This window comes from Leuciscus leuciscus (assembly GCF_965113295.1).
Source record: "Leuciscus leuciscus genome assembly, chromosome: 11".
NCBI lineage: Eukaryota > Metazoa > Chordata > Actinopteri > Cypriniformes > Leuciscidae > Leuciscus > Leuciscus leuciscus.
In genome coordinates, this window is record NC_138735.1 from 21,295,406 (window position 1) to 21,314,643 (window position 19,238).

The following is a 19,238-nucleotide window of genomic DNA, read 5'->3' on the forward strand; positions in this document are numbered from 1 at the left end:
AAGTGGACTCAAATATGTGGATTAACATCAGATGTCCTCTCTCACTCCAGAGCAAAACAATGGAACAATTCACAAAGATCACAATGCACAGGATACACACAGAGCTATTGGGATCGGTCCCTGAGTCTTAAATGTCAGCAAACAACTGTGGAAAGATAGAGAGAAGGTGTGGGGAGAGGGCAGAACCGAAATGCCTTCTGCTATTGTTCTTCCAAAGGTCAAACCCTATCCAATCACAGAATAGTGTGACCCTGGCTATATGTAGCAGCAAGATACAGGAAAAATAATAGGAATGACATCCAAGTGTCCTCAACACAGGTTAGTGGGAATTAACGATACATATGGCAAAATATGCAAATAATGATTCGGATGTGCTGAGTAAGTTGTAAGCTATTCATAGGTTGATCAAAGGTGTCCAAACTGGGATAAATGCCTTCACTAATGGGTTAACACTTTATTTTGATGGTCCCTTTTGAACATTCTGTTGACTACATATAACTTTTAGAGTATTAGTAGACTCTGCTTAATATCTGCTAACTCACTAGACATTCTATAAGTAACTTTGCAAACATGTCAGCTTATTCTAACCCTAACAGTCTAAGGACACTCTAATGAGAGTTAGTAGACATGTAGATGCAACATTACTTATAGTCAACAGAATGTGATAAAGGGATCATCAAAATAAAGTGAAACCACTAATGGGAATGGGAAAAGTTAGTTGAGTGTGACTGCAGGAAAAACTGCAGTCTGGTTTGCTTTAAAAACTAGTTAACATGCAATTTACTACAATCATCCAAACCTTTTTGTGTGCGAGCTTTAAAAATGACTAGTGATTATAACAAAAGTATGCAAAGTCATTTTTTTTCTCTGCTAGATGATCTGCTTGGTAGATTGATGAATAATCCATTATCTCTTCCAGGGGAGAAGCTTAGACAAATACCTGCAGAAAGGCTCTTGAGATTGACACTTCTAGAGATAATCCATTGCATCTGGATAAAGCCAGATTACAACCAAATAACATGTAAAGGCATACCATGTGAAATTAAAAATGTTCTCAGTGTGGATTTAGGGATAATGTGACCTCTTTCCTAGCTCAGTGGCAGCATGAGCTCAGTGTAAGAATGGAGTGGCTTCTCGAATTTACGTCTTTTACTTGTGACGTTATGCAATAATACTGACGGCTAAAATGTAAAGTTTTAACGGATGTCAGTGAAAATGGAAAGAAACAAGGACAGTGACGCCAGGCACAGAAGTGGTTTGCAGATACAGTTTTTAATGTATCACAACAATGAGCAACAAACATACTTGATGAACTATTTCCAGAAGAAGTTGTTCAAATACCATCTACAATAAACGTCATTTCAACTATGACAACAGGTCTGTGACAAAATAAAAAAAGTTTCAAAACCATGTTATTACCGTAATACGGTACAGCTGAGACCTCAAACATTACAGTAACAAAAACTAATGAGACTACTCTCTATATATAAAACATCAATAACATTTTTGGTTTAGTTTATTTAAAGTTTTCGCCATAGGGGCATCTTTTTTTATTAAAACCTTGGGGTGCATTTTCTATGTTACCCAGGCGTTGAAAGTACGTATTGTGTAGAATATGATTACGCCTTGATCATCCCTTTGATATCCAGAAGAACAATCCTAAAATCAACCTTTAAAAGGTTGTCCTCCTATGCTTGACACTATCCATCCGTAGAAAGGTTTTTTGGCTGCTGTGCAGTTGCAACATTTATGTACAATTACATTTTTGGACCATCCTTTGTTTTTTTTGGTGTTTTTTTTGTGTGTTTTTTGTATTTTTTTGTGTGTTTTTTTTTTTTTTGTGTGTGTTTTTTTGTATTTTTGTATTTTTTTTTTTTTGCTTTACCAGTCCTTTGTGTGGGAAGCATTCTGGTCCAGGCTAACACCTTAGCGCACGGTGCTAGCTGACAGCTCAGTCTCTAAATGCTGTTCCACATTCAGGGAAAGGCAAAAGCAGAGTTCTAAAAGCCTTTGGAATCAGGACAGTCGCTCATATTTTGGACAGAGGCAGGATTGCACCTTAGGAGGCCAAGATGTCTCTTGTGAAACACAATCAAAAAGTGTCTTCAGGATTAAAATAAGCGTTAAAATATTAAAATTCCAAATAAGAACATTAAAAAGTCCACAAAAAAGAGAATTAAAAACTGTGACATTTTACCTTTAACAGAAAAAAAAAAACACCTGTACAGCAATAAAAAGTAAAATGAAATGTTACTTAATTTCATCGTTTGAAACAATTTTTAAGCATGATTTGATTTAACCTGTCAAACAGTTGCATTACATGCTACTTGTTCATCTCAGAATAGGAATACCAAAAGCAATACATTTTTGCATTTCTTCATATTAATAAATTTGTACCATGCACAGCCAACTACGAATATGTACAACAGCTTAGCTTTCTTTGTTCACGAGCCTTTTACTTTCATACATTAAGCCTTCTGTTACTTTGGAATGAATCACATTGTCCAACTGTATCAAACCAGAAAGTGATTCGTAAAAATTAAACACCCTTGACAGCATTCACATTCTTTAAGTTACACAGCCAAAAACAAAAGAAAACAAAAGAAAAACAATGTAATTCATGATGAATCAATATTCTGTCTAGTAGGAAGCTGAAATTTATGGCAAGCGATAAAAAAACGTAAAAACAAAAACATTACACAGTAGCAGCATAACGTCATAAGATAATACTTTGTAATCCAAGTATCACTAAATATGATGGGAAATGGTCTATGTTCATGACATTAACAGAAGTGCCCAGAGTAGAATGGAAGAAACAGCCTATCCACTATATGGCAGTGTATAGGGGTAACACTGTGTTCAGTCCTACAGAAGTACAAGAAGAAATATTTTCATTTTATAAAACAAATGCTTTGTCCCCCTTTTTAAAAGCAGCTTTCTTGTTTAAAAGAAGCAAATGTTCATACCATTTTTTCAACACATTTTGTCCAACTTGCACTTTTTCAGTTTCAAGTATACAGTACTACTTTCATGGATGCACCAATTGTTAAATGTCTCTGGATTGTTAGGTGTGAAACGTCTAACAAATGTGGACCAATCTGCTGCTGAACTACACACAAATAATAATTAAAACAAACAAACAAACAAACACTGAAAAATGATATCTATTAAATTAAGAAATGGCCTACCTCAAATAATAATAACAAAAACCAAAAAAAATGAAATCAAATAAGTGCACTATAGTCCAGACACAAGCAAGTACCGTAACAGTATAGCAATTCACAAATGAAAAAATGTCCTATTCACATAATCTTCGAAGAGTCTATCAAAACTAGAATTATTACCTCTTCAGAAAAGGGTGTGATGAGAGGTAAAAGAAAGAAGGTAAGAGTTGGCACAGATTATTAGTATATTCTACAAGAAAAAAGGGTGTTGTATATAAATACAGCTTGTGGCAATACAAACTGGCAAACACAGGGGCATACACATGACTTCACCATTCTAAATTCCCTCAGTGGTAAAAGCATACTCTCTCGTAGGGCAAACTAAAAGGATATGCGCGTTGTCCAGTAACAGTTATATTGTCTCTTGGTACACTACACACATCAAGGAAATGCCTCCAATAAAGCTTGACATGTTTTGGTAAAAGCCATTTATAAGCAGGCTTCGTTGCTGTTTCAACAAATGAGAAATGTTATGTTCTGACCTGAGAATTTAAAGCTACTGAATTACACCTAACTAAACTAAGAGAAATTCTCTTTGAAAGTTCTGGATCATTATCCCATACAGTACATGCTAGCATTTGGAAATCAATCCAGCTGAGGTGCAATTTGCTATCGTGAGAATTTTTGGCTTGAATCAAGCTCCAAAAGAACTTGTGAGAGTTTTCCTATTCCATGTTTTTGTATACAATATAAGCTCAGTCAAGCATCTGCAACAGTTCTGTCCATAACAAAAATCAATCATTTTCTTGCCAGCATATCAATATGGGAAAAACAATCCTGAGTCAATCTTTTGGTACTGTAATTTTTTGGGTTAGAGAAACTTTGGAACTGCAGTTAAAAGTCTTTTTTTTTTTTTCGTTTAAGCAAGGGATCCGTTTTCACACCTACACACTGAACATATCCATTCTGATACTACTGAAATTGCCATCTAGGCTGGACGCTGCCTTAGCCTTGACTTCCAACGTGTTATCTAAGTCATCCAGCTTCTGGCTTAACTCACTGTCAGACTCGTCTGAACAGCTTTCGGTGGGTAGTGAGGTTTGAACCCCTGAGGTGCTGCACGAAGTTGAGGTAACCGTTGAAGGCAAGGAAAGGGGAGGAGGAGAAGCAGATGGGCAGGAAGCAGCTTTCCTGGCTGAGGCCTGGAAAAGAATATTTGGCCAGGACTTCATGGACAAGTGAGAGAGATGAGGCAAGGTGTTATTAGAAGAAGCTGCAGACTGCGAGGTAGATGTGGTGTTAGGACAAGGGGAGCAGACTGAGTGAGGTAATAATCTAGCATGCTCTTTGGCATTTCTCATTGCTTGTTTGATTGTTTTCTCTTTGTGCAAGCTCGACTGAAGGTGTTGGCCAAGTGCTTCGTTCCCACTAACGGACACGTTGCAGGCTATGCAATTGTACTTGCTTACGGCCTTGCGAAGCACTGTCTCTTGTGGATCAATAAAAGGGTGTCCAAAGTAACAGAAGGACTTCTGGTGGCGAGCTGCTGAGTCTTCATCAGCAAAAATCATCTGGCACTTTCTGCATATAAACTCGTGTTTGATGGACGGAACGATAAACGCATCTGGAAAGCTTGAACTTTTGGTATTCGTTTGGGGTTCTTCATTTGTGCTTTCTGTTGAAGAGCCTTTATCATCCTTAGTTCCAATAGCCTCTTTTGGTTTGAGAGAGTTGCTCTGTGCACTTGTTGACTTAATAGTGGGCGTTTTCTGCTGTGTTTCAATTTGCTTCTGCTGCTGCTGCTGCTTCTGTAAGGAATCCTGGAGGGACTGCTGGTACTGTTGGTACTGCTGCAACAGGGCAGTTGGTGAAAGCCCAGCGATAGCCTGCGGCATTGCAGGGCCGTAGGGGAATAAGTTCTCCATTCCACACAGAGGAGGGAAGTATCCCCCCTGTACTCCACCAGGGAGCTGGGGCGAGAAGCAAGATGCAAAGCCAGGGATGAAATAAGGCAAGAACTGTCCCCCTAAGAAGGAGCCTGGGTCACCAGCAATGGCATTCTGAAGTGCTTGCAGTTGTGCTGGGTCCATCTGAGCCTCACTTCCCAATTTTCCTAGTACTGAAAGTGTCGGCGAGGGCTTTTCTCTTCTCTTCACAATTGGGGTCTCGGAACGGGCAGTGTCGGCTTCTCTTTCTTTCACCTTGGTCTTCTCTAGCTTCTTGTCTTTCTCTGATTCTTTTATGTGCTGCTCAGTCTGATTTGCTGCCAAAGGAGTGGGAGGAAGAGGAAGTGCAGGGGGCTGAGGAGGAGGAGGGGGAGGTGTCTGAAGAAGAGTCTTGGTTGGGGTACTGCTGAGAGACATGGCAGGAGAAGGGGTGGCTGGAGTAGGGAACCCAAGCATGCCAGCACCAGGAGACGCTAAAGCTGAAATACAGTAGTATAGATAATATTGAAATATTTGACTGCAGAATCACTCCTTAACTTAGCAAGACATTATTTTGGGGCTCTCCCTCTGATATACTGTTATGGATCAAAACTGTTACAAGCACTGTATCAAAAGAAGGATACAATAAAAAGAAGGAAATAAAAATAAGCATAAGCATTACAGCAACTGAACTTTAGGGGTCACAGGCAAACTCAAAGTATAGTGTTCCACATTGTTACAGTAAATACATGCATTAAATGTCTCTATGAATCAGTGACGTCAAAGTCCTTCAAAGGAGGCAAAAGGGGCAGTAGCACTAAGTGCATTTAATGCATTAACTGTTCATTAAGATACTGCACTGTGTTTTTGTCATACTGACTCACCAGGTGTATTTGGTGGAAAACCAGGAAGGGAGGATGGCCCATTGACACCAGGGAGAAGCACTGGTGGGAGACCAGATATTCCTGGGTAGGCAGTTGGCAGGCTAAGGCCATGAAGTGCATTACTGTCCACTGCAGGTTGCTGCTGGGCTGGCAAGTTGAGTACATCGGTTACCTTCTTCAAACGGTCAAGTTCTTGTTGAGCCATAAGCTGGCGGACAGTGGTAGGTGCAAGATAGTCTTTTTCTCGATCAACCTGGTTGCCCAGGGTTTCCTGCACTTTTGCAATGTGTTGTTTCGAGAAGATATGATCACGAATTGAAAGTCTAGCTGTATACTTCACACCGCATAACATACACTCAGGCCTCGGTCCATCTGGAGAGCCTTGGCTTATCATGAATGGCTTTCCAATGTTTATTTTAAACTTCTTTTCTTTTGCACGGGCATTTTGGAACCAGACTTGCACAACACGTTTCGGGAGTCCTATTTCATTGCCCAGCATTTCACACTCTTGCATAGTAGGTGTGCGGTAGTCACTGAAGCAAGCCTTTAGGACTTTAAGCTGTAGATTGCTCATTTGGGTTCTAAAACGTTTGTGGGCATGTCTATCTCCACCAGCTTTTGAAGACTTGAATGGATTAGCACATCCAAATGGACTGGGTGAACTTGGATCAGCCAAACTTGAAGTCTCGCTCCTGTCAGCACTGTCATCTAGGTCATCATCTCTGGAATTGAAGTAGTCGCTGTCTCTGCCAGAGAAACTTGATGGGCTAACCATGCTGAAAGGGAATCTATCCTCACTTACATCAGAGGAGTGTGCTAAGTTTTTGTTCTCAATCATTTTCTCACTTCCATTTATTGTAAGATTCTCAACCTCATTATTGGTCTCATCTCCAGTTGTAGCATCACTCACAGCTGTGTTAATTGAGGAGGTCTCATCACAGTCAATTTTGTTATCAAAAGAGGCTTCTGCAGAGCACATGTTAAACGCCTCAAGTTCATCACTATGTTCTGCTTTTACAGATGATAAGCTCAATAAGTTTTTTAGTGGCATCTCTGAAGGTTTAACTGGAGTGGAAGAAGCAGTTGGAGGCTCACTTTCATTCATCTCAATCTTTGTGGGTATTTGTAGGTAGTCAGCAAAAGTGTATTTATGGGGACTTTGACAGCCATCATCTTGAGGCATCATTGGACTTGGGGGCAAACTAAAGCCTGCCTGTTTTGCCTCATGCCAGTGTCTTGAGCGAATGTGACTATCAAGAGCTGACTTGGCCTTGAACAATGCCCTGCAGAATGGACACTTTTTATGACTTTGGGAGGGCCCAACTGCTCTAAATTGTCCTTTCCTTTCTCTGGCTCGGGTGTTCTGAAACCATACTTGGACAACTCTTTTCTTCAGGCCAACTTCCCGTGCAATGTGATCTAACATCTTTCTTGTTGGGTTTGAATCAAGTAAGTATTTATCATAAAGGATCTCAAGTTGCTCTGGAGTAATGGTAGTCCTAAGACGTTTATCTCTGTGATGATCTTCTGCACTGTTATCTTTTTCATGAGATCCATCCTCTTTTTCATCTAATTTACGTTTCATAGAGTTAGAGTTCACAGCAAGGCCAGAGTTGCTTGGAGTTGGCATCTGGGATAGGGCTCCAGAAAGAAGTTGACCAGTCATAAGAGGGTTATTTGGATCAAAGATCATATAGGGCATATCCAGTGGCCTTTCTAAAAACTGTGAGTGTAGAAATTGGTTTTGGGCAGCCAGAAAATGCATGTGCTGGTGCTCCTGCCACAGCTCTACTGTTGGGAAAGCGATTTTGCACTGATCGCAGTGGTACTGTAACATGTGTTGCGGTAGGCTATTGTTAAGAGAAGACAGTGCAATTGAAAGAGGACTTGACGAGACAGCTGTAGACTGGGGCTGGGAATGGGGTCTTGACATTTGTGGTTGAGGTACTTTTTGTGGTGGAGGCTGTGGGGTTGAAGCCTTAGGAGTTTTTAACTCACTTAGGTTCTTGGGTGCTTGTAAAGGGGCAATCTCTCCCGATTTTGTTTTTTCAAGGAGGAGCTCAGGTTTGGGTGAGGTTTTCCCTACATCAGGTCGAGGTGAAGGCATTAAGGGAGAGCTGGAACCAGAGCTACTTGCTGTTACAAGAGAGGGTTTTGCAGTCTCTGCTGGCTTTGCTGAACTCTGCTCATTAAACTCTGCGAATTCTTCTAAGTGGTTTTCATCTCCAACTTCATCATCCTCATCTTTGTAGCATTGCTTCTTCTGGTGAGTAATGAGGTCGAATATTCGGGGGAATATGACACTGCATTTCTTACATTGGTACTGCATGTTGTTGGTCCTGATGTATCGTTCATTTGTTAATTCTTTCTTTTCGCTGTCTTTTGTATCTGTTTGGTTCTCATAACTCTTGCGGGCCTTCTGACGAGCATTTTGGAACCACACCACAATCACTCGTGTTGGCAGGTTGAGCACCGTGGAGAGCTGCTCAATTTCATCATCCTTGGGGTAAGCATTGGTATCAAAGAAATCTTGGAGTACTCGCAGTTGATAATCTGTGAAACGTGTTCTTGATGACCTTTTGTTTGCCGTAGCATCAGTTCTGTAGTACTCTAGCATGTTCACTTGGGATTCAAGTCTGATGTCTTCCAGTGTGGTCATGGGTGGAATGTTGAAATTGTAAGGGGAATCTTTGCTTCTTTGACGTTCTTTGAAGAGTGTATTGCGGAACCAGTGCTTTATGACTTTCTGTGGAAGGCCAGATTTGTCTGCCATTTCTTGAATCTGTTCTTCGTTGGGAGAATTATTGATGTCAAAATGAGCACGGAGGATTTTTAGCTGATCGTCTGTGATTCTGGTGCGAGGACGCTTGAACTGAGACTGCCGCAGGAAGTTTGGATCCAGTCCCAGTTGTTGTTGACATAACTGTGTGAGGTCAGAAGATAAAGAGTCCATTGTTGGAAGCTGCAGTGCAAGCTGTGGGGGTAGCCCAGGGTGCTGCACTGATTGCATCATCAGTGGTGGGAAAATTGGCAAGTCAAGAGAAACAGGGAGCTGCACTTGAGGAGGTGCAGTTGGTGGTGGAGGTGGTGGTGGTGGAGGAGGTGGTGCTTGCTGGGAAGTTTGTAGAGGTGATGGAGATGGTGTCTGCGATTTTCCTACAGACGTAGTGGCAGGGACAGCTGTCACTGGGGCAGGAGGTGGAGGAGGTGGTGGAGGGGGAGGTGGTGGGGGAGTTTCTGGAGATCCTGGGTTTATGGGGTACAGCTTGTCATAGGTTTCCCTGTACTGCTGTGCAAACTTCTCCAGCTCCACATATGGAAAGAACTGCCCATGCACATGTTCCTGATGGCTTTTGAGAATAAGCATGTTCGAGAAGAACTTTCCACAAAGCCCACACTCCAGTTTGTCAGTCAACTCTTCCTCTCTGTTCTTTTTCTGGCTTTTCTGTCTATTCTCATTGTACTGAATAACCAATTCAAAGCCAAAGTTCTCTAGTAATGCTTTAGCAGCATTACCTCTAGCTCCTGAGATAATGCGTGGCGGAGGAATAAGAGGTTCTGAAAATTTTGGCTTTCTGGAATCTTTTGTATCTTTTGCACTGTCAATATCATTAGCTATATCATGCTTTGCTTTGCTCTCCTGCTTTTCTAGGTGCTCTTCAGCATCTCTGGACATTTGAATCTCAGACAGATTAAAGTGGTTGGACTCAGTTTTAGGCTTGTGACTCTGCTGCTGTGCTTTCTGCTGCTGCATTTGAGCTTGAGAGGCCTGCTGTTGAGCTTGCTGCTGAGAGAGCTGAAGCTGTTGTTGTTGGCCCAGCTGATGTTGTTGCTGCATCTGCTGCTTCAGATCTTCTAGGAATGATCCCGTCATACCAGGCATCCCAAACGCAGCTGAATGCAATGCAAGCTCAGGGCTGATGTTAAATTCAGCACCAGGGATGTAGAATGGAAAGAGGAACTGGGGCTGCTGGAATTGCAGTAGAGCTTCTGGTGTCATTGGGAAATGCGGGAAGAAAGCTGGGTTCAGAAACTGTGGCTGAAAGAATGCAGCTTGCTGCTGGAGCTCATGCTGCAGTTGCATCTGAAGCTGTGCTGGTGACTGGGTTAGTGGGTAGGTGGGCTGCACAGGGATGTGATCAGTAGTTTGTTTTATGGTAACTTCTTTGGTATCTACAGCGTTTTCTTTGTTAGAGGATACTGGTGCACTTGCAGAATCAGTGTTTCCCTGATTAAGTGGAACAGGGCTTTTAGATGAAGTACTTCCGCTGCTACCAACCCCAGTACTGGTACTAGTCTCCATTTTGGCGGTTCGTGCTTTTGTCTGATGAAGTACAGACCTCATGTGAATCTCCAGGGTTGAGCTTTGGCTATAAGCAACGTTACAGATATTGCATTTGTATGGTTTGTTGTCAACATTGTTGCTGGTCTCCTGGGGAACTGGGCTTGAGGCCTCTTGGATAACTTTCTTTAGCTTATGCAAATGTGAGACAGAATTGTAGTGAACAAGGAGAATGTTCTTTTGGGTGAAAGACTCTTTGCATACTGTGCATTTGTATGGACGTGAGGGGTCTAGAAATTTTTCCATGGTGAAATTTGGACCTTTCCTAAAAGGCAAGGTCCGCTTTGGCTCGGAGCCCATATCATCAAGCAAGGAGCTGCTGTCACTTCCAGTCGGACTGGCCTTCCCTTCTTGGTCAAGTTCCTCATCTTTGTCTAGCTCGTGCTCAAAGGCTTGTGCCTCTTCTAGAGCCCGCATTTCACTCTCAGCTATGTCACCATTTAGGGGCAGGTTCCCACAGAGTTGCTGCACTTCGGCTTCACTCAGCTCAGGGTGACCAGTCTCCAAATGCTTTCGAAGGGCAAGGAATGTCCTGAAGCTGCGCTGGCACAGACTGCACATGGTGGCTGCACGGATGGCGTGGTACTGGGAATGTATTTCAAGCTTCTGCATAGTCTTGAAAGCCAGGCTGCAATGGTTGCAGCGGTATTTGTAGACATGGCGATCAGAGACTGAGAGCTGCTGGCGCTTCTGAAGATCACCAAGATGCTCCTGCATGGAGTCTGGGCTCTTCCTGTCTTGCCCACTCGCTTTCTTCCAGTCAGGGGCCTCAGCAGCCTCCTTTGGTGGTTTGAGTTCCTCATTGGAAAGTTCAACCTCACTTTTTTCTTGGCCTGTGCAGCTTTTCAAATCCTTAGAGCTGTTTCCTGTTGAAATTCAGAAAAAATAAATATTTAAAAATTCTTCCAAAGAATTTTCATTATATTGGATTATTGTTATGACTTTTCTAAGGAATCCTCTGTAATGCGGTTCGTACATTTCAGATGACACTGTGGCAGCATAAATGTGCTTACCCATGGGTTTTCCAGATCCCTCAGGGATAACAGCTGAAGAATCCATCAAACATGGGACTTGGTCTTGTAATGATACAGACAGCAAGGAATTGGGCACTGTAACATCTGGACCTGCAACCTGAAGAAAGAAAATATATAAATAATGTTATCTCACAGCCTTAACCACAATCAAACCAACATAAGATAAACAAAAAACATAAATAATAGATTTATAAATAAAACATTTATTCAAAATGTTAAGCTTGAAAACACAGAGATACAGGGACTTCCAAAAGATAGATTTCAAAACTGCTGTTTTGTGAATTAATAAGCGGAGAATTTTCCAGTTCAAAACATATTCTTTGGAGAATACGCTAGGCCTGGGAAATGCTTATTCAAGTTATTCCCTGCCAACACTGTCAGAGTATGATCTAGATAGTAAGGCTGACAGCTTCAGCTTTCTTTCTTTTTCTTTTTTTTTTAAAAGAAATAAATGAATGCTGCACATACCGTCATAAGTAACTTCTCCACACAGTCTGGAGCCACGCTATGGAGGTGGGTGAGATGCAGCTGCAAGTGAATCTTGTTGCTGAGGACATCCTGACACAAGGGGCAACTGATAACTGGCTGCATGGAATGCTGGGACATGATGTGCAGTTGTAAACGGTTTGCATCTTTGTTACTGTAATTACAGTATGGGCACTGCTGCACCTGAAAAGACAAAGTTTATCATACAATTGCTATACATTATAGCACTGCTCCGAACAATTACAGTACTGCTGCAACATGATGCCTTAAGAAAATCAAATTCCAAACAAAACAAGTACAACTCCAAATGTCTATAAAATTAAATTTCCTCTAATTCACTGAAGTTTTCATTTCACGTAACTTAATTAAAAAACCTAATCAAGTAAGTAAGTAAATTAACTAGCATGAACGTCTGGAATTTCTAATCAGAAGATTACAAAGAATGTTGACATGAACCATTCAAGACTATGCCTGGTTCTCATTACATAAAGTACGTTTAAACTGCAACTTTTCACTACCTGTTTTAATGTAACCCTTTCAGAAATCGTTCAGCAAGTCCAGTACCATTCAGACAGGGTAATTCTTTTTAATATAATTGTTTTTTTTGTGTGTTTTTTTTTTTAAGTGAATGAATACAATCTAACCCAGAAATTAAATTTATACACAAGGATGGTTCAGTCTTGTTATTAAGCCCTATTTTTGCAACCAGATCAGAGTAACTAACCTGCTCATTAGACAGCGTCTTCTCTTCAGCTGATTTAGCTCTCTTGGTTGGAGTGTCATTTTCTTTCTCCTGCTGAAGCGACCGCTTCCCTGCTGTAGCAGTCCCCAGGGTTTCTTTAGACAGTGTATTAATTCCTGTGAAAAAAACAGATAGGATATCTTCTGTCACAAGATTATTCTGGACTCCTGATGCTAAAAATCTCCTGACAGATGACAATGACCCTTACTTTTATAAGACGCCACATTTGGGTAACATTAGCTTATTGTTAGGAATGTAAATCTGATAAAAGGTTATTGGGCGACTCACATTATGTGAGACTCAGATTATTTTATTAATAATAATAAAAAAATCTTCAAAAAGCATTTAAATTAAATTACACCACAGACAAATTGTGTATTGATTTTGAGCATGAATACTAGAGAATCCAGGAAAAATCTATATTCACAAAAGCAACCGAATGAAGATATTCACAAATAAATAGAGGTTCGAATTCATTGTTATTGCATTGCAGGTCAGGGTACCATTATGCAGTTCATTTGGGGGATATAGACAGCCAAATCACCATTTCCAACATCCCCCTGAATATCCATGCCTCACACTCTGTATTAGAGGGGGTTGCCATGTTATTTCCATTTTAGCTGAGCTCAATTCAGCAAATCAGCCCCCAGTTGTATTTAGAGTATGCTGCGCAGAGTGATAAATCTTTCATTACCCCTGTATCCTCAGATACAGACAGTGTCCCAGCCTCCTCAGTCAATGCAATTTATCCTCTCGCTGCATATGCAGTGAACAAAGAAAGCCCTGCTCGCTGTTCTTCACTCTAATCTGGTCACTCTAGGCTAAATGTGTGTATTACTCTTATGAATCAAAGCTTAGCAAAGCAGTCATCGAAAATGGATGGCAAAAAGATGTTGGAAAAAAGGGAGTATTTTTTCTGCTCTGTATTTATTTAAATATATTTCAATATCTGCTACGTGTTCATGCATTTTAATTCTTGGCATTACAAGGCATTCTGTTTATGTTATTGTGGTCTTATATATCAGGAGCCTGACATATTAGCCTGCCAAAAAAAGTGACACAAGAGGAGGGGAAAAACCACAAGGGCGCAATACAAATTTCCAAGAGTATCAAGAGTATGGTCTGCAGTCTCGAATAGCTAGGTAATCTTTTTTCTCTCTCCGGGCTTGATATCCCTGTTGCGTTGGGGGGGGATGTCACATGCATTTCATAACAAACAGAAAACCTCATTTGCTAGTCTCCCCAATCTCATTGCTGTACCGCGTCATCTGAGCTTTTTTCTCCCCCTTCTGTTTATTACGGGGATTTCTAATTTTAACTTTCAATTTTCACCATCTTCCAGTCAATCTGCAACTAAATTATTTCCCGGGTGAGGAGGTGACTCCTGGACAACTGGGTGCAAACACATTTCACAATGCAATGAGGCCCCTTCCATTGAGTGCCATCATATTGAATGTAAATGTATGGTCTGGGGGCTAATCTGCTCTACATGAGGATCCATCTATATGATTTATTTTCTTAATCAACACTCTGCTTTCATAAACATTTAAAGTGCATTGCAGATGGACACACTAGGCTGTCAGAAATGAAACCGGGAGAGACAATGAGGAAAGAAATAGTAAGAAAAGCCATTGCAGCATTTAATACAGTACATGCTCCATTTCTGTTGTGCATAAGGCTTTGTTAAATGGTCAGCTAAATTAATTATTTAAATATTCTAAAGATGATTTTATACACACACACACACGTATGTATGAATGTATGTATTTAATAATTATTTAATAATAACTTTATGTAGAAATGTGTCAGGACTCAATGGCTAGGCTCTTTGTGCAATCTGTACCTCACACTAAATGAGAATGCCCTTTTTCTTTGTCTACAGACACACACAGTGCAATGAAGCAATAGAGAAAATAATTGTGACACCACAGCCCCCCTTCACATCCGAATGACAAATGTCTTTGAGAAGCAGGACCTAGCTTGATTAGATAAATCAAACTGTGATTTATGATAGTCAAGCTGTTTGCATTACAGGGACCAGTGCCGTAGACAGGACACCCATCTTTATTTACAACTGTCAATGGGATTTTTTTAAATCATGCAACCTATGCATGGCTTCTTTAAAGATCTCTGTTTAAAGAAGAGAAACAAGAAGAGAAATTGGCCCTTCTAAGTGAAGGGCCATTTTAAGTCCTGTTAATTTTCTAAATTTAAATTCATATCTCATAGCACCATCTAACAAAAACTAGAGTAGTATGCCCTCACTTTGAAATCTTTGCAAAATAGTACTGTGCTTTCGTAAGACAAGCTATTTTATTTCAAGATTTCTTTCCCCTGCAAACGCCAATTACACAGGTCTTGCTTGATAAAGGCGTCATAAATTTACTATTCAATTTACTGGTCTTCAGTCCAGCCAGTCTGGCTGAGGTGACAGGGTAATAAATAAAGCAGGACCCTGGGACGCTCCGAGAACTTTAGTGATTTACAAGGACAAGAGGTTAAGGTTACGCATTAGTGTGACCTACAGTTCAGCAGATAACATTTGAATACCACACTCTAAATTCTCAGCTTGCACAGTGCAGCCCTGCTTTCTCATCGCTCTAAAAAAAAAAAAAAAAAAAATGCATCCGAGTCCATCAGCTTTACCATCGCACTTCAGACGAGGCGTAAACCGACGGATGTCATATTTGGCAAATCCTACAGGACTCTCTGAATTGTTTAAGTCAGCAACAGAAATCATAGCTGTAGGCTTCAATGAAATATGCAAATACTTTTAATTTATTTTAATCTAATATCTAGAAAGACAGAAATTTAATAAAATGCAAGACAGATCCAATTCTGCATATTTACCACAAGCATTTGCATGTTTCCAGCTCTGAAATGAGCATTTATTTAATTCAGCTGCATTATTTTAAATTTCATAAGCATCTGATTTGAAAACAATATTTAATTCCCCTGCTAATTTACAGCAGGTATGCAGAAAATGTTCTTAGCAATAATGACAGCTAATTTTCATCTTTGCTTGTGTTTGCTGAATTATATCTTTACCCTAAAGCCAACACACTGACATCCTTCCATGCTACTATCTAAACAGAGCACAAAGTAATCTGGAGTTGATCCAGATTAAGACATTTGCATGGAAAATGCAATTTGGATTATAATTAATCCACAGTGACACTAGATTAAAATGAAAAAGTAAATGGGCTGTTTTGAGAGATGCTGCCTATTAAGATGAATATTGTGAATATCTCTATATATAATCTTTAATATGCAGGAGCCTGGTGTTTTATATTCCAACCAACATTAGGGATTTATTCATTTAGAGCAAAAAAACATTTAACATATGGGTTCAACAGAGCAACCCCTAAAACCCATTCTGACTGCTCCTCAAAGTAATGTATTAAAAAAAAAAATCAAAACAACAGCCATTTGAGGACAGATATTTTCTAATTTCAATTTAAATACTGTAGCCTTAAAAAAAGGAAAAGAAATTGTCGCAATGCAAAAGTTTGCAAGCATATAGTCCCATTAAGGTTTGAGATCGCTAGTTTAAATGGGACCTGCATCTCAACCGCAGCGTTAAATGACGCTGCATGTAATAGGTCATGTAAATGCATTGAGTACGAAGTGCCTCAGACAAGCCTGTCATGGCTATATGGATAAAAGATAAACGACTGGCTAAACTAATAGGCTCTGTCCTGTTTCAGCATTTCCTCTGCTCCATTGAACCCAACATTATGTAGCTAGGTATGGTGTGCATGAAAAGACGCCTAATGTAATATTCATTTCGACCATATATTTCCATCTCATACATAAAAAAGCACATATGAATTCTTATTTGGCAAATCAAATATAACAGAGCCTTAGGTAGTGATGCCAGATGCTAGCTCCAGGGGCTGTTTCCTGATCTCAACACAACACTGTTTTGTAAAGATTGTTGCCTTTGCTAATGTGCTACCAGTCAGACGTGTACGTAGATCTACAGTTCGAGGACAATGAGCTCTAATAGGTGGTGCGTTGCTTGAATTCTTTTTAAAAAAAGGAAAAAGGGTTACAAAACTATACACTTGAGCACTGTCTAATCCTATGCTTATACAAAATTAATATGTCATCAGAGGAATCGCAAGAACAGCAAAGATTAATGAAAGGCGCTTAAAAATTACAAGCGTACAAACTGATTTGATTAAAAAAAATAATCTCGGTGGTCACTGTGGAATATTCTTTGCCTTTATCCACATCTCTGCCATCAGATGGCTATGATTAAAATGGGTCAGCGGGAGGCTACTGATAGCATTCACATGCAACCCACACATGCAGCTGTTATTAGCAGGAAAAGCCCTATTGGAAGAGAACAGTAGAGCAAAAAAGGTAGGAGTAGTGTATGTTAGTGACTAAGCGACATTGAAGAGAGGGTACCGGGGGAGACCAAAACTAAAGGTCTTACTGGAGTCCTTCTCTGTTGTCTTGCCTTCTATGGCGTCCCTCTTGCTCGAGTCTTTGTCCTCGGCCGCGGCCAATGAGGAGGCTCGTGGGGATTCCTCGCTGTCTTCACCTGGTTCTTCTACAATTGAACACAGGAAGGGCATTTGGTTACCCACTAGCAGTTACAGTGACTGGTTTTGAATCGTCTCTGAACACACCAAACACTGCCATGTGTGTGTGTGTGTGTGTGTGTGTGTGTGTGTGTGTGTGTGTGTGTGTGTGTGTGTGTGTGTGTATACACAAAATATACCACAAGACACTGGTGCGGGGGATCCGTCTGGTTTCATTAACCCTGGGACACTGAAATATGAATGTTCTTCACACACCTCTCCAGATTGTTAGCACTGGGCAGATTACATGGACATTTTTCCGTAGGCTCAACCACCCCCTCCTCCCCCCCTCGTGTTTAATAATTCTGTGTATCTTTGCAGCACTGCCAGTGGATTAATCTGTTTATGCTGTTAGGTGATAGGTCGAGGCCGTGCGCCTCTAATCCCTGAAAGGCCTACTGTTCCCTTTCATCCAGAGAGCATTTGTCTCTCACTGCGCTGATGTCACATTTTAATGAATTTTTAGCAGGCTGAGTAATGCCAGATAACCACTCCTGTCTTTCCCCCTCCACCCCATGCAGCTTCCATCACACGGCACACGACGGGGGAAGAAAGAAAGAGAGAGAGAGACAGAAAGCGAGAGCGAGGGGGAGAAATAAACATATTTTGGAAGACCCCGCGAGAAATGAAATAAATTAGGACAACATGAGGCAGGAAAATGGCGTTCAAAGTGCTGCGCTCATCCATTTTATAAAACCTTAATAACCATATAAATTGACCACGGGGAGGCAAAAAGGTCATCGGTATATTTGCATACAATCACTCAAGTCATTGTTTGGTAAGCAGAGGGGCCCCGACTGCAGATACATGATATAATTAACCCTTTAAAACTCCCCACACGGTGCTGGCACCGACGTTTTAAGTGCAATACATTAAGTGGAAATTATATACAGCATGAAATTTTCATGGCAGATGCTGGGAGTGATTGAAAGGAAAAATTGTGCTGCACTCTAGTCCTGATGTTTTATTAATAATATTCTGACAACAGGATGAAATATCTCCTGTCACTGCTGGCAGCCGGCTGCAAAAATTGCTATTTTGGCGCACATGCGGTGACGGTGTGCTCTAACACATCCTGCAACAAAGACACTGTCTGTGTGTGTGTGTGAGTGTGCCGTGTGTGTGTATGTAAGACAGCTGGGGGTATCTTTAGACGTACATGCCGCATTTATACAAAAATAAATGGCATAAATTGCAGCGTTTGTGCTTAAGGAAACAAAAAGCTGTGGTGTAGTTTCCATTCATATTCAGAATTTTAAAATAAAAATATAAAATAAATAGAATATAAACTAAAATATTAATAATTAATAATAATAAATAATAAATATAATTGTATACACATTTCTGCATAGTAATTAGGGGTGGGTGATATACCGGTAGACAAGATTACTGGTAGATATTTGTCAACCAGTAGAGATTTTGGCCTATTGTCTCCATCACGGGTACACTTATTTGATGTTGCAGTGCTGTGCCGTCTTGAAAGTTTATCATTTGAATGCATTTTTAAGCCTTGTGGTTTAAAAAAAAAATATTTTAAACCGTTCAAGTGCAATAAGCAGTGAATGAGGACTGCTCATACAGCGCGTGAGTACTGAATTTGGTGCCTAGAGTTCTTTTTAGTGCCTTACTGGGCTTGAACGGTCAAATGGCGCTTTTCCATTACCAGTACCAGCTCATCTCGACTCGACTCGGCTTGGCTCGGCTCGCTTTTCGCTCCGTTTTCCATTGCAGATAGTACCTCCACAATAGTACCTGGTCGTCATAGCGATGCCGCAGGAAACTGCCGTGACTTAATCTTTTACGCGAGACACACCCGCTACCCACACACACAGGACAATGGAGGAAATCGAGTGTATGCTGTTTTTGTTTTTGCTGTTTTTTTTTTTTCAGGATACTCCGTCTGGCGCATGCAATGATGACGCAGTGAATAGTGGCGATTCTCTCTGACCAATCAGCAGTCTGCCGTGTTTTCACGTCACATTTTAGTATCGTCTCAGCTCGCTTAGAACCTCGCCGGAGGTGGTACGAAAAAAAGTACCTGGAAGCAGGTACAGGTACAACTTTTACAC

General features: G+C 40.7%; 1 protein-coding gene and 1 long non-coding RNA gene across 3 annotated transcripts in view; one reads left to right on the forward strand and one right to left on the reverse strand.

Annotated features, from left to right (window-relative positions):
* LOC309509781 overlaps window positions 1-19,238 on the forward strand; it is a 667,378-nt gene that overhangs the window by 434,330 nt on the left and 213,810 nt on the right. The window lies entirely within an intron of this gene.
* The window catches only part of zfhx4 (zinc finger homeobox 4), a 73,364-nt gene continuing 55,379 nt past the window's right edge, over window positions 1,254-19,238 (reverse strand). The window contains exons 5-10 of one of the 2 annotated variants that reach the window (XM_082184572.1): window positions 17,022-17,138; window positions 12,560-12,693; window positions 11,818-12,018; window positions 11,329-11,446; window positions 5,974-11,181; window positions 1,254-5,589 (exon numbers count right to left, since the gene is read on the reverse strand). In XM_082184572.1, coding sequence (XP_082040698.1) covers window positions 4,109-5,589; window positions 5,974-11,181; window positions 11,329-11,446; window positions 11,818-12,018; window positions 12,560-12,693; window positions 17,022-17,138 — 7,259 coding nt within the window. In that variant the 3' untranslated portion in view covers window positions 1,254-4,108. The remainder of the gene's footprint in view (window positions 5,590-5,973; window positions 11,182-11,328; window positions 11,447-11,817; window positions 12,019-12,559; window positions 12,694-17,021; window positions 17,139-19,238) is intronic. The other variant, XM_082184573.1, reaches the window with a different exon arrangement.